This window comes from Epinephelus fuscoguttatus, linkage group LG12 (assembly GCF_011397635.1).
Source record: "Epinephelus fuscoguttatus linkage group LG12, E.fuscoguttatus.final_Chr_v1".
NCBI lineage: Eukaryota > Metazoa > Chordata > Actinopteri > Perciformes > Serranidae > Epinephelus > Epinephelus fuscoguttatus.
Window position 1 is genome coordinate 35824592 of NC_064763.1, and position 14488 is coordinate 35839079.

The 14488-nt window shown below is 39.3% G+C and overlaps 1 protein-coding gene across 1 annotated transcript; it reads left to right on the top strand.

Annotated features, from left to right (window-relative positions):
- The first annotated feature begins 3183 nt into the window (after positions 1 to 3183).
- On the top strand, positions 3184 to 11509 carry slc22a5 (solute carrier family 22 member 5). The gene is made up of 10 exons (XM_049592055.1): positions 3184 to 3831; positions 3925 to 4028; positions 6572 to 6726; positions 6858 to 7029; positions 7186 to 7312; positions 8035 to 8129; positions 8294 to 8508; positions 10353 to 10535; positions 10704 to 10839; positions 11128 to 11509. The coding sequence occupies exons 1-10, from the start codon at positions 3442 to 3444 to the stop codon at positions 11210 to 11212; spliced, it is 1662 nt and encodes a 553-aa protein (XP_049448012.1). The 5' UTR covers positions 3184 to 3441; the 3' UTR covers positions 11213 to 11509.
- The last annotated feature ends 2979 nt before the right edge of the window (positions 11510 to 14488 follow it).

The window sequence follows — 14488 nt, forward strand, 5'->3', positions numbered from 1 at the left end:
CAGCTGAGGTCACTCACTCACAGTCATTAAAGCCTTTTACTGTGTGAACCATGACCTTTTCTATGCCAGGCTAATAAAAGTCTGATGCTGATAGCAAATTTTTACAAGCTGTGAAAGCCTGTGTTAATAATTATAGAGACAGGTTGACAACTTTGTTGTGAAACTGCAGGATGTGCTGTCTCCTGCACTGTTTACAAAGGAAACTCATTAATGATTAATTATTAACTGCTTTACATACACCTTGAGAGACAATAAAATACAACTTTAGTAGTAGATAAATTGACAGATAGTAGTTGTAGATACACCATATTGGCCATCTAAAGTCCAGATTAAGTTTTTATTCTTGTGTTTTCCCAGACATCACTGGCACAGAAGGGTAAATGTTGCGTCTTGCATCATCTAATGTTTTATCTTTTATCTTGGACAATGCTCTTCCTGCAGTTACTTAGTGTAAAGGTCAGATAAATATCTTATATTTGCCTTGCCACAATGCTCTTGAGCAAGACATTTTTGGTGCCAGGAGAAAGCTACTCTTTAACTTGGTTTAGACTGTTGTTGCATTTTCACGTGATTATCATAACTTATAATAAGTCATTTAAGCTGATTATCCATTTATGAGAAACCTGGTTTTGATACAGTAGCTAACTTACTCCAGTATTAAACGTACAGTAACCAACCAGTTCCTTTTCATACTTTGTGTGAGTGAATTATTTCATCTGTAGGCTATTGATGAGTTGTTTCTGAAAGCCATGTGGTGTCTTCACTGATCAAAGGCCATGACCTAATCTTGTCATGTGATGCTGTAATGTCCTGAACGACCATTGTGTGAGGAAACAACATATCACAGCCATGCAAATGGAGACGGCTTTGATTATCTTCCTGCACTCATTAAAGGCAGGGTGACTTTATTTAAACAGCACATTGCAGCAACAAGACAATTTCAAGTGCTCTACATAAAACATCTAAATCATCAAGATCAAGCACAAGAAAAAAAATACATTACACACGGACATTTAAACTGATTAAGTGCGTCACTCTATAGTGACCTTAGGATTTACATGTGAACATAAAGGTGTAGATTTCAAAGGAACATGCCCGCCTCAATAATTAGACCATTTGCATTTGTCCCCCGCCCCCAACAGAAACATCAGAGTAGCAGAGAACTTTTATTTGGACATAATTAATAGACATTTACAGCATAAACTGATTCAGAAAAATATTACCAGAAAGCAGCAAATGAAGTGTTACCTGCTCAAAAGTTTCCAGCAGAAAACTCCCTAACCCTAACCTAACTTACTTGCCCTTGCATGTGAATATCAGAATTCACACAGAAATTATTATAGCAGCTGGTGGTGGCTTTTTGTCACTGTTTTTAATGAGAATTACACTTTTTACTAGCTGTTTTTGCATTACTACACCTCGTATTTCTACACTCCAGGCGCCTAACGTTTTTGCCATAGCGCTCTTAACTCTTGAAGTTGAAAGAACTTCAACTCAGAGTGGAAAAGTGCCCTATGTCATCCCAGCTTTTTTCCCATTATCCAATCAGATGATTTGAGACAACGAGTTTACAGTAAGTAAACAGTGGAGAAGAAACTGATGTTATTCACCATGATCCACCCTCTTTTTTAGGGTCTCATGTACCCACACGGATCTTCATTTCCTTGTGACCAGAGGTGGGTAGAGTAGCCAAATATTGTACTCAAGTAAGAGTACTGATACTTTAGAACAATATTACTCAAGTAAAAGTAAAAAGTAGTCATCCAAATAATTACTTGAGTAAGGGTAAAAGAGTATTTGGTGAAAAACCTACTCAAGTACTGAGTAACTGTTGAGTAATGTCTGATTTATTTGTAAAATAAGAACATGAACGTAATCAATCAATCAAAAATAATAATCTGCAAATTCATGTATTTTAAACGATACCCCTTTAACTAAAACAAAATAAATTAAATCTTTACAAACATAACATAAATCAAGGCACAAGAAACACAAATATATTCTTATATATACTGTACATATATATATATATATATATATATATATATATATATATATATATATATATATATATGTAATTATGTACTCAGAGGTGGGTAGAGTAGCCAAATATTGTACTCAAGTAAGAGTATTGTTGCTTTAAAACAATATAACTCAAGTAAAAGTAAAAAGTATTTTGCATTAAAACTACTCTGAAAAGTACAATTTATCCAAAAAGTTACTCAAGTAAATGTAACTGAGTAAATGTAACCAGTTACTACCCATCTCTGCTTGTGACCCACTAACTACTTACTGACAGCCTCTCACCCCCAACCAGAGCTACAGTATGTACCCTCTGCTGGTTCATTTTTAGTAACTAGCTACCAATTACTCTGAAATTAATAAAATAATAATAATAATAATAAACTGAATTGGTGACTCTAAATTGTCCGTAGGTGTGAATGTGAGTGTGAATGGTTGTTTGTCTCTATGTGTCAGCCCTGTGATAGTCTGGCAACCTGTCCAGGGTGTACCCTGCCTCTCGCCCGATGTTAGCTGGGATAGGCTCCAGCCCCCCCGCGACCCTCAAGAGGATGAAGCGGTTAGAAGATGAATGAATGAATGAATAATAAACTGTAGACTGATTAGGTGATGATGTGGTTGCCAGGCAACAATAAAAAGGCAAAGTGGCCTTAGATTAAAAAAGGTCTTGCAACCTGCAAAACCCTGTCTGTGTGATCGGGGCATTCACTGAACACATTTAACAGACTAAAAATGTGTTAGGCTACTTGAAAACAAAGGGTGTTTTTGTTTTGTTTTTTTAAATTGTTTGTAAATGAGCCATTTTAGTAGCAAAATATTAATTATGTAATTCAAAGCCCATGTACAGGATTGCAACAATTTCTGCTGAACTTTTACATGAAGGCATGCTTGCCTCTGCAGTGTGACTTAAAAATAGCCCAAGGAGTCTTAATGCTACTTAGCAACATTTAGAGTACAAGCACGTGCTCGTCTTTGGGGTATTTAAAAGTGTGGAATGTTGTTTAGAGAAAACACCACTCAGACCCGAGTGGTGGGTGCGGGGGTGTTTTTGATCATTTTGCTTCAAGTGAATTAGATCAAATCAATGAGTGAGAGGACTCTCATTCACTACCCTCAGATAAATAGCATCCCTGTCTGCTCATAAACTGAGAGACAGTGGATCCAGTGGCACTCTGGGATGGAAAGGTTATCCCCTTGAAAGAATGTTTAATACTCTCTCAGGACTTCAAACCAAAGTTTTTCACTTGTGACTCTGTCCCACTGAGGGACCAGCTCACTCTGCTCCACAGAGGGCTCAAACCCAACACTCTGGTACAAAGCTCAGGACTTTAAGAGGGATACCAAGGCTCATACTCTGAAGAATTTCAGAGGATTTTTTTTTCTCCCTCAAGAGCAGGGAGGTATTTTTTTATATAAAGAATGGGAGACTATGATGAAGACACTGCATTCCTTGGACAGACTGGTCCTTATTTCTGGACCACATTCTTCCTCCTTAACACAGTTTATCTCTCGACTGGATTCAACGGACTTTACATGGTCTTTATCGGGTCAGCTCCTACACATCACTGCCTCATTCCGGATGTGAACTTAACCGAGGAGTGGAAAAATGCCATTATTCCTGTTACAGTAGTGGATGGCGTGGAGGTGCAGACCCAGTGCAGCAGATACAAGCTGGATGTGGTGAGAAATCTCTCTGCTCAAGGATTTATTCCTGGAAGAGACGTCAACCTCACTAACCTGGAGCTGGAGAAATGTTTAGATGGATGGAGCTACAGCAAAAAGATCTACCAATCCAACATAGTCACTGAGGTCAGTATGAATGTGCATGTACAAGTGTTTAATATGGGATTTTTGTTGTTGTTGTTTGTCTAAAATATGCATGTAATTCACATCTTTGTACAGTGGGACCTCGTTTGTGACGACCAGTGGAAAGTTCCCTTTGCATCCTCGACTCTCTTTGTGGGATATCTCTTTGGGTCCCTAATCTCAGGCCAGCTTTCTGACAGGTATCGGTAAAATTCCCTTGAATGTATTTATGTCATTGTCTAATATGAACTTTAAATGTGCTTTATGTTTAGTAAAACAGTTTTTGTCATTTACTGCATATGTTAGACATTTTTTATTCAAGAAACATTGGTAAAATTTTGGAAAATGCTCATAGAAACTGAAAACCATTGATTAAGCAAGTGAGGCTTTCACACTGTAGTAGAGGGGCCTGAGACTTGATAGGCTTTCATTATAATGACAACAGCTCCATCTACTGTTAAAGCTGACCTCCAACGGAAGGCAAGTTTTCACTGAGAGAGAAGTCTCCTACTTTAAAGTCATCGCCCGTCTTTCAGTGTCGGTTTCCAGAGAATCAAAACACCTTTGTCTTTAAGAGTCGTCAATGTTAAGCACTCTGCTCTGACAGACACTGGTGTTGTGTACCTTTGGTTGTGGAAAAGCATGGGGCTCAGGACACAGCAGTGTGGAGCATTTGTGTGTTTAACTTTTTAGGTCTTTTGCAGCCTGGAAAAAAGGGTGTTTGGGCATTGAGGTTATCGAGCTTTTGTGGCCATTGTGTCACATTGGGTGATTATAAATACTAAATTAAAGAAGAGTACACCTGTATGTTGCCACTTCAGGAGAAGACATTATCATCAGCCAGGAGCTGTGTACCAGGAAGAGATTTACAATGTCTACAAGGGCAGATATGTGTTAAAATTATGGTGGATTGTGTTTTCATGTGTGCTGAGATGACAGAACTTGCCAGAGTCTGTTGGACTTCATCCTCTATAGGAAGAGTTTGATATTATAAGTAGGGATGCACGATAATATCCGCACATCATTGGATATTGGCTTTAAAATTAAATACTGGAATTGGCCAACATACTGATAATATTGGTATGTCATTGATATCGGCTTTAAAACGCAGCATGCCTTTTCTTTATTTGCACACTGACTGAATATTCCATACACTGAAAAGTATTGTAACCCATGTCCCTATCTGCTGGTGGGCCATCACAATAAGATTATGCATGCATGATATGATGTTAATTCCACTACAGATGAGACCTGATGATCACTGAAGTTAGGTAGGGAATAAAAGTGGATATATCAGTATTCGTGATCGGTCAAATGAGTTGTTAAATATTAGCATATCAGATAAAAATCCAGCATCATGAATCCCTAATTATAAGACCACATAACCATGTCCTGAAGGGCACTATGCTCTATTATGTAGTGAGGGAAAATGTACAGCGAGCAAGTCATCAAAGCAAAATAAACCTGATGCCTTTGTGTGTTTAACTATGTAGCTCTTCTGCAGCTGTGAAAACGTTGCCACCAGGGGGAGGGCCTTTGAAGCTGTTTGATCAATGTGTCACACTGGGTGATTAAGACTAAATTAAAGCTCATGTGTGTACCTGTAAGTTGCCAGTTCAGGATGTGTAGTTTCTGTTAAGAAGCTCAGTTAAACTAGTCTCTCCTAACATTCCTCTTTTAAGGTCAAGCAACAAACCAGTCTACAGTGTTTAGGTTCTGTGGTTGTGGTACTGTGGCCACCTGCAAGGAGTGGATTGAGAGAGAATGGCTGAGAAGTCAAGGGCACAGCATCTTGTTACAGTATTACACAATGAAATCAGACATGTAACTAGTTTTTCTGGGAAGTGGCATGAATATTATCACTGTTACTGTTAAACATTTCAAGCATTTAAATTACACAAAGCACCGTTTGCAGTGCATGGTAGATAACGGTGAAAGTTATTGCCTTTATGTAATTGGTAAATCATTTTCTGCCTGTGCAAAGTCCTTTGCCAAAAATGATTCAACTGCTCTAGATTTCGGTCACTCACAGCTGTACTTGATCAAAAGTCATGCGGCATGTTATCAGCATTTTGTATGGCTATAAACCTGGTTGAACAACGTTTTTTGATTTAATGCAGCCAAGTTGCAAGAAGCTTCCAGTTCCTAGCAGGAATATGCAACAACATTTTTAGAATGTAGTTACGTACAGTCACGTTTTACAGGAAATGCCACAGACTGTTGAGGGTAAAGTGCTGACCCTCAACACCAATTTGAGCGTGTTTAAATCCACAATACCAGCATCAACAGTGCATGAACTGAAGACCTTTATACACATGCAGCAGTCCCTCAGATTAAGGAGACAAAAAGTGATATCAACCAAGTTAATCTAAACTTAAATAAAGTTAAAATATATCGTATTGGGTTGGCAAAAGTCATTGCTTCAGTCTGCTACTCACAGACATCAGCAGACACCTGGTATCTTCCTGAGCTGATGTTCTGCCTGGTCCGTGCCACAGATGTCTTCACTTGTTGCTTGTTTAGTGGCCTTTTTACCTTCACTCTGGTCTTCAGCTAGTGAAACAAACACACACAAACACTCTGTAGTTGTTTATGCCCACTGCCCAGCTGCATGCTCCTCAAACAAGGGATTTTATTGTAAAAAAGAGACAAAGCAGTCACCAAGATGTCACTGTCACCATATTTCCACACGCACCATATCTGTGAATCACTGTCATTGACACAAAGTTCTTTTTTCATTCAGGTTTGGGAGGAAGAAGGTTGTTTTCATCTCTCTTGCAGCCCAGTGTGTCTCAGTGCTGCTTCAGTCCTTCTCTCATTCATGGAAGATGTTCTGCGTCATGTTCCTCTTTGTTGGAGCCTCCCAGATATCCATGTATATTTCTGCATTTGTACTAGGTATGGATTGTAAAATAATTACGGTCTCATTGGCAGTCTTGACATATTTCAGCATGACTTTCACTATCTGCTGTTTATCTGTTTTTAATCTCATGCTTATTGCTGAACTTTTACAACTTTATCTCTGACAGGAACAGAGCTTTTGAGTAAAACTATGCGAGTGCTCTTCACAACTCTCGGGGCCTTCCTTTTCTATTGCATCGGGTACATGACGCTACCTTGGATTGCATACGGAATCCGAGAATGGAGGACTCTGCTCGCCGTTCTGTCCTCAACATCTGTGGTTTACATCCCACTGTGGTGGTACGTCACTCGTAACAGTCTTTATTTTCTTAAGTCCTATTTTGTGCATGAATAAAATATGCCCATAGTCAGCATCCCTGGTTTAACAGCAAGATGTGGTCATTAAATACAACATACTTTGTTGACATTTGTGGTTAACTTGTGTTGGTCGTGCAGGTTAATCCCAGAGTCTCCTCGTTGGCTGATCACTCAGGGAAGAGTGGAGGAGGCTGAGGCCATTGTGAGGGATGCTGCAAGGAAAAATAAGGTTGAAGCACCACCTGTGATCTTTAAAGAATCTGAGGTATGGTTCACATACATTTGTGACGTTTTAATTTTAATCTCCTTCACAGTTACAGCTGTGTGTAGGATTTAGGGGGATATGTTGGCAGAAATGGAATATGATATAATAGGTATGCTTTTGTTAGTGTATAATCACCTGAAAGTAGGAATTATTGTGTTTTCCTTGCCTTAGAACAAGCTGTTTATATCACCGTAGGGACTGGGGCCTCATTTATGGAGATCGCCATGTTCACCGCCATGTGTCCACGGTAGCCCAGAATGGACAAACCAAACACTGGCTCCAGATAGGGCCATCCACGCTTTCTTGTTTTCATGTTGGCCCCCATAGTTAGAAGCCCCTCAGTGATAAGTAGCATCAGAAGTACATTGATTTTTAATATTAAAATTGCTTTTTTCAGTGTTTTTACTGGTTTAAATCACCGGATCTGTTTGTTTTAAGGAGGAAGAGACCTCTTTGGATAATTCGGCTCCTGCTAAAAGCTTCCCAATCAATGAACACTGAGGGAATTTTAATCTGGAGTAGTTTCAGCTGGTTGCAATCTTCAATCCTCACCACTAGATGCCACTAAATCCCCCTAAATTTTACACACTGAACCTTTCCAAAAGATGATAAATGTAATCAGATACAAGTCAATAAAATCCTCTCATAACACACTTGAGATATTCTGTGTCTAAGTCAGGAAAATGTAACACCATGAATTCTCTTGCTTGCATTGGTTTCAGCTCCATTCACTGACTCCAAGCAGGAAATACTCCATGCTTGATGTTCTAAAAAACAAGAACATCAGATGCATCACACTGATGTGTCTCCTTTTGTGGTGAGTGGTTGTTATTTTTCTCATTCTGATTCTAATGGTCATCATTCACATTAAATGTTGCTATGCATAATATGGATTGAAAACCGAGGTGACACGTCAATGAGAAACCAAATGAAAAATAATTGGGAATTATTATAAAGAAGCTTTTTTCTTTTTTTTTTCAGGATGGCAATAAACATTGGGTATTTTGGATTATCCCTGAACACCTCCAATCTGAGTGGCGACCCCTTCATGAACTGTTTTTTGTCAGCTACTACTGAGGTCCCTGCCTATGTCGTTTCTACCTGGCTGCTAAAGAAATGTCCAAGAAGAGCACTTCTGTCAACATTCCTCAGCCTTGGAGGAGGACTTCTTCTTCTAATCCAGTTCATCCCTGATAGTAAGACTGTACTTCATTCGCACTGCCTTGCAAATTTCCCCGCTGTGAGACAAAGAGAGGATTATCTTATTTTATCTTATCTTCTCGGACAGCAATAATAGCTTATACTGCAGCTAAAACTTTTAGGGACTGTAAACACCACAGCTATGGGTAATGATTATTCTCAGTTACATGACAGCATATTTCAGAGGAGTGCAAATATGTATTACAAAAGCTATGCAGATGTGTTTGTTTTTCCTCATATTTCTTCTGAGATTTCTATCATAATATCACAAGAAGTAGCTGACAAAGTATATATATTGTAATTGTCACAAACTGGCTCAGAGTATGTGACAGTTAGGGAGTCCACACAAAAGATTTACTTAAAACAAGCCAAATTTATTAAACTAAAATTAACTTAATAATCAATGGAGTGTGTAGATCAGCAAAGTCAGTCATGAAAGCCATGCATGGGTGAGTGTCAAGTGTTCTGTGGAGGTGTTGGAAGGTGCAAACCAAAACCAAAGATGCTCAGTGGATGTAAGCTGAAAGGAAGGGAGAGACCAAATGAACAGATTAGGTAGCTTTTACAGCTTGGAAGCCCAGGTGAGCCTAATCAAGGTAACGACCCTCCCAAGTCAGCCAGCTGCCTGACGAGACTGGCTGAAACATTCTCAAAGACAGTGGGAGGGACGTCACATAATACATAAAAACATGATGACCGTGCCATGTTTGCTGTATACATACAGTATATTTGTAATTTGGGTGACCTGACTCTTTAATAGCAGCTGCTTCCTAGTAGGCACATGTACTTTGCAGCAATGTGCACTCAGCTATCAGCACCATCAGGCTTTCTTACAAGCAACGCAACACATTTTCAGTCCTTATCCTCGAGTGTAAAAACACATTCGCCTTCTTTGTGACCCTTGTCCAATCATAAATCTCATTCTGTCCATCTTTTCAATTTTAATGAGAGCAGATGATGGTCAACCTGCCGCAGACTATACAAAGCTTGTCACATGGTGCCTGGACAGACTTTTTACAAGAAGAAAAAGATACTTAGACATTTGATTGTAGGCGGATTTATCACACATGTTAATTAATGTTTAAGCACTTTAACAGAGGAGAGGAATCATGATGAATACATGAGCAGCATATCCTCTCCACTAAGGTGATGTAACACATGCAAAAAAGTTACTGTGTTACTTTGCACCCCGGAGAAAGTCATAATATATACTTTGCCTGTTATCATTTCTTTTTCCAAGAACACACTAACAATGGTTGAAGAGAATGGCAGAGCAACTTATATAAAAGCCATTCTGCGTCAATGAAAAACCTGAGGTCAAAACCAGATGCATTTTAACCAATGTACCTTACAAAATAAATATAACTTTTTTGAGATTTAGTTCCTGCTCTGCTTAAAGGTCTAGTGTGTAGGATGTTGTTGCAAAAGTGAAACTTCTCCCATGTGCCAAGGAGAACTATGGTGGCTGACATTAAAACGCAAAAGGATAAATGTCCCTATCTAGTGCCAATATCTAGCCAGTGTTTAAATTGTCCTTTCTGGGCTACTGTAGAAAAACATGGTGGAAAGAGGATCCACTCTGTATGTAGATAGAAACGGCTCATTCTAAGGTAATGGAAACACAACAATTCTTATTTTCAGGTGATTATAAACTAAAGAAAACATAGTTATGAAAATCATGCACCATTTCTGCCAATAGATGCCCCTAAATCCCACACACTGGACCTTTAAGAGAACCTGAGTGTTCTATTTTCTGAACTGTTTTTTTATCCTGAAAGATGAGGTGTTTTACAAAATTTGGGGACGAGATTCATAACGCACTTCTCTCTCTTATCCACAGCCCTTCAGTATGTTGCTCTGGCGCTGGAAATGACCGGGAAGTTTGGCTTCACCATGTGCTTCAGCATCGTCTACATCTACACTGCTGAGATTTACCCCACCGTACTCAGGAACGTCGGCATTGGAATGTGCTCCTCTGCTGCACGCATTGGCAGCATCACAGCTCCTTATGTCATCTATTTAGGTGCGTAGATGTTAAGTACTGCATCTCACATGGCTACTGCGTATTAACTGCTTTCATATGATTTAAAAGAACACAAAAGGTCTGCGCAGGATAATACAGTGATGTGTACAACTATAGTCAATGCTTGTCATTTTCCAATGTGCAGTTATGCTTGTTTGTTATTCACAGGTACTTATAATAAGGTTCTGCCTTATATCCTCATGGGAAGTCTCACGATTGCTTCCTCTGTGGTGAACTTCTTTCTTCCGGAAACCCTCAATAGAGATCTTCCAGAAACAGTGGAGCAGATGCAAGAATGCCAAGGGTAGGTGCATTTTACTCATCGCTGTAGTTTGCATGTTTTTCAGGTCACCATAACAAAATTGTTTTGCAATGTACTTGATTCATTAAGACTTAGATTCATTAAGTCACAGAGGGACTGAGCTAATAGCCTCACAGTTAGAGGGGCTTTTGGACTCATCCTAGAAAGAGCTTTACAGGGATAAAATATCTTGTTAGAATTTGCAAAATGGTCAAGATTGGTTGATCGAACATATAAATATATCAGCTGCCATTTATGTATCTGAGGTAATTGTGTTTCTTCCGATTACAGGTTGTGTCATGGATTCAGAAAGACGAAATATGTAGAAGATGAAGGAAGGAGGAACCAACCCATACAACGTGAGGCCAAAGTCTGATTTGCAGACTCGTAGTTTTTCCTTAATGGAGTTATCTTGCTTGAAAGTAATAATCAGAAATCTGAATATAAAATCCAAAAAATTGCACAGTGGGATCCAAATGTCCACTGGCAGGACCTGTTCAGTTTTTTATATTTTTATTTTGTTTTTAAAAACTTGCTAAAAGCTTGCTAAGAACCTTTTTTAGAAATGTTTCAAAGAATTTTTTTAGAATGTTTGTATGAAATTGAAATATGTGTCTGATTGGTCTCTAATTTTTGTCATACATAATTAAAGTATGAACATATGAACCCTCAACGCACAGCCTGAGTTGTTTTTGTCTTTTAACAAAAAAAGATCCTGAATTAATATGTTTCTGAGATATCATTGCTGCTCCAGGTGAAAAGAGGCTCATGAAGTGAGCTCTGTAGTAAAACTATACTGCTCTAGTGTCTGTACAGTAAATATGAGGCTGCAGCTAAGCAGCTAGCAAATTAATCAATGTTTAAAATCTGCAGTTGGTATTCAGAGTTGGTCACTTTCCCACAGTTCATCATGCAGTGACAAAGAGAAGGATCCCTCTGTTCTGAAGAGTTGTGGAAGGGTGATTTGATATCCCAGTAAATGTTTTATAAAAGCAGAATGTGGACTGTATATTTCTGCACAAAAATGTTGAATTAGTGCCTAGTCGAGTGGAGTGCATGATGTGGTGAGATTGTACCTTTGTTAAAAAATGTAGTTAAAGTTAAAGTTAGTGCAAAACTGGGATTCAGTCGCAGAGAATAACACAACACGCTGAGAAGTTTATTAAATCCAAATCTTTACTTAGGAGGTCAGGGGTCAAACACGTGAAGGCAGTCAGCAAAGGAAGAAGAGTCCATTCAGGGAAATCCCATAAACAGCAAAGTCCATAAATCCAAGTAGAGTCAAAAACCAAGGAATCAAACACAAGGAAAGGGCTGGAGAGCATGAACACACCATAGAGCGATAATGACAATCTGGCAGCTGAATGGGAGAAACACTGGGCTTTAAATACACCAGGGCTGATAACTTACCATACACAAGTGAGTGGACACAAAAGTTGACAGAATATCACACAGAAATGCGACAAATCACATGACATGACATATATTTTAGTTTTTGGTACACAAGTTAATGGTGACAAACTCACAGTTCAGGAGCACACAGCATGTAACGAGGTAATGTTTTCAAATGAAGACATTATTAATAAATCCATGTCAATTTCAATCAATCACTTTTATTTATAAAGCCCAATATCACAAATCACAATTTGCCTCACAGGGCTTTACAGCATGCGACACCCCTCTGTCCTTTGAGTCATGTGTTGTACATACTGTAAAATGTATAGCACCTTTACCTTGTGCTGATCTTTGCAGTGGTGCCATTTAGATATATCCCACAGTATGACATATTTCCATGTCACTGGCTATCAAACATGATCCGCCAAACCAAATATTAACAGGAAACAGAACATTCACAAATGTTACTGTGTATGAAATCACAGTATAAACTATATAAAATCTGATTTATGTCAAGCCTGCTTAATTATTTGTGTCAAAACTGTCAAGAAGTGAGAAGAAATCCTCACAGGACACCGTCCTGCAGGAATCTGTAATAGCCTCTAGCAGACCACAAATGAGCAGCTAAGCAAAGGAGTCATAACTACTTTATCTTTAAACCATCTGTAGCAAAAATACAACTCAAGCACCATTTGACATGACACTGTCTGTCGTTATTACTGTTTAACCTCTGCGTGACAATGATTAACTCCCTTCTCAAGGATCCTTGAATGTTATTTTATTGCATGGCATTATATCATCACCTGGGCATGATATTTCAAATCCTTTTTTCTTTTTTTATTGCTTGAGTTTGATAGAAAACATATAAATTAAACTATATATAGTATAAACTTGAAAGTATTTTGTCGCACAACAAATTTTGCATAAACTCAAGTGGTGTTTGTGACGGCTCAGATGGACGGCTCCTCTGAAACCATGCCTGTGCAACACGTTGGTGGAGATGTTGCACAGTGCTACGGCTTCAACATAGCTAATCAACAGTGACTAACGCAATGTGATATCCTCATATGCTCTGGTTTAATGGCCTTAAATGTCCACAGCAATATGTTCAAAAGGAACCTTGATTAGAAATAAAAGTGCTTTTGAAGTGGCCGGTTGTTGTAACCAGCCATGTGGCAGCTTTTGGCACCAACAGCAGAGTGTTATCTGCAAGTATGAGCATCATAACTCACTCTTTATAACCTGCCCTAATCAGTGCTAATCACACTTCCCTGTTTGTCATGGATGCACACCCATGCTCTGTTTAAACCCTTTATCAAACCCTGGTCACTTACTACCAAGTTAGTACCAAATAACAAAAGTCGCAACAGGCAGAAAATAACCGTAGCCTCAAGTTGCTATGCTTTGTCCCCTGAACTGACAGTGTGCACAGTTTGCCCACATGTAAAGGCATTCAGCCACTCAATCAGAGGAGCCCCATCTCCAGTCTGCCGTCTTGTCATTTCAAGCAGCGCCTGAGACAGAAGGTGGATGGCCTGTATCTGCTGATGTTGTAGGTGGGTCTGCCTATCCTGGATGTCAGCAAGACGGCACACGGTCTGCCCCAGCTGAGATTTCAGCAGCAGGTTGCTAGGGAGTCCGTCCATCCTTTGCTGCCTGGACCACCACTGTGACACCTGTGACCACCTGGAGGACTTGGATGGACGTTGTGGACACAAACTGGCAGGTGAGGCCTCCTTCACCTTCACTGTGGCGTTTAAGCACATGTAAGCGTTGACCTTTGAGTCGCTGCACCCTCTCTACACCTGCAGCTGATGCCAAACCAAACCTACACTGATACAGTGTTCTACTTTTTTCGTTTTTTTATAGAGCTTTATGTAACTGTGTAACTTCCTGGCTCGGGTGAAGCTGATATAAAACTTGAGCTCCTGCCTGATATTTCCATCTTCAGTCTGACATTGCCTCCACTCTAACTGATTTCCATGGGGAAGGAGAATTCGAGTTCCCCTTTCCAGTCACTGGCAGTCAAAGTATTCATCTGAATCTAACATCATTTCAAGTCCACATTGATGCTTTGCAATGCCAGCACACTAGTTTTGCTGGGGTTTTAAAAGTAGATCAAAGTAAAACGTTAGTCCCACCCATGCCACTGACTGACTAATCATTAGTCCCCATGCAGCAGCCCTTTTTGGATAGATTGCCTTTTGAAACCACTATTTCTGTTCATGATGCCAGAAGAATCTGTCAACTCAGTAGA

Bases quoted from the DNA above. Each gene is read 5' to 3' on its own strand.
- slc22a5 (XM_049592055.1), top strand. From the start codon at position 3,442: ATGGGAGACTATGATGAAGACACTGCATTCCTTGGACAGACTGGTCCT. The intron at 4,029-6,571 runs GTATCGGTAAAA...TTTTTCATTCAG, and splicing joins TCAGGCCAGCTTTCTGACAG to GTTTGGGAGGAAGAAGGTTG. The intron at 7,313-8,034 runs GTATGGTTCACA...CATTGGTTTCAG, and splicing joins TGATCTTTAAAGAATCTGAG to CTCCATTCACTGACTCCAAG.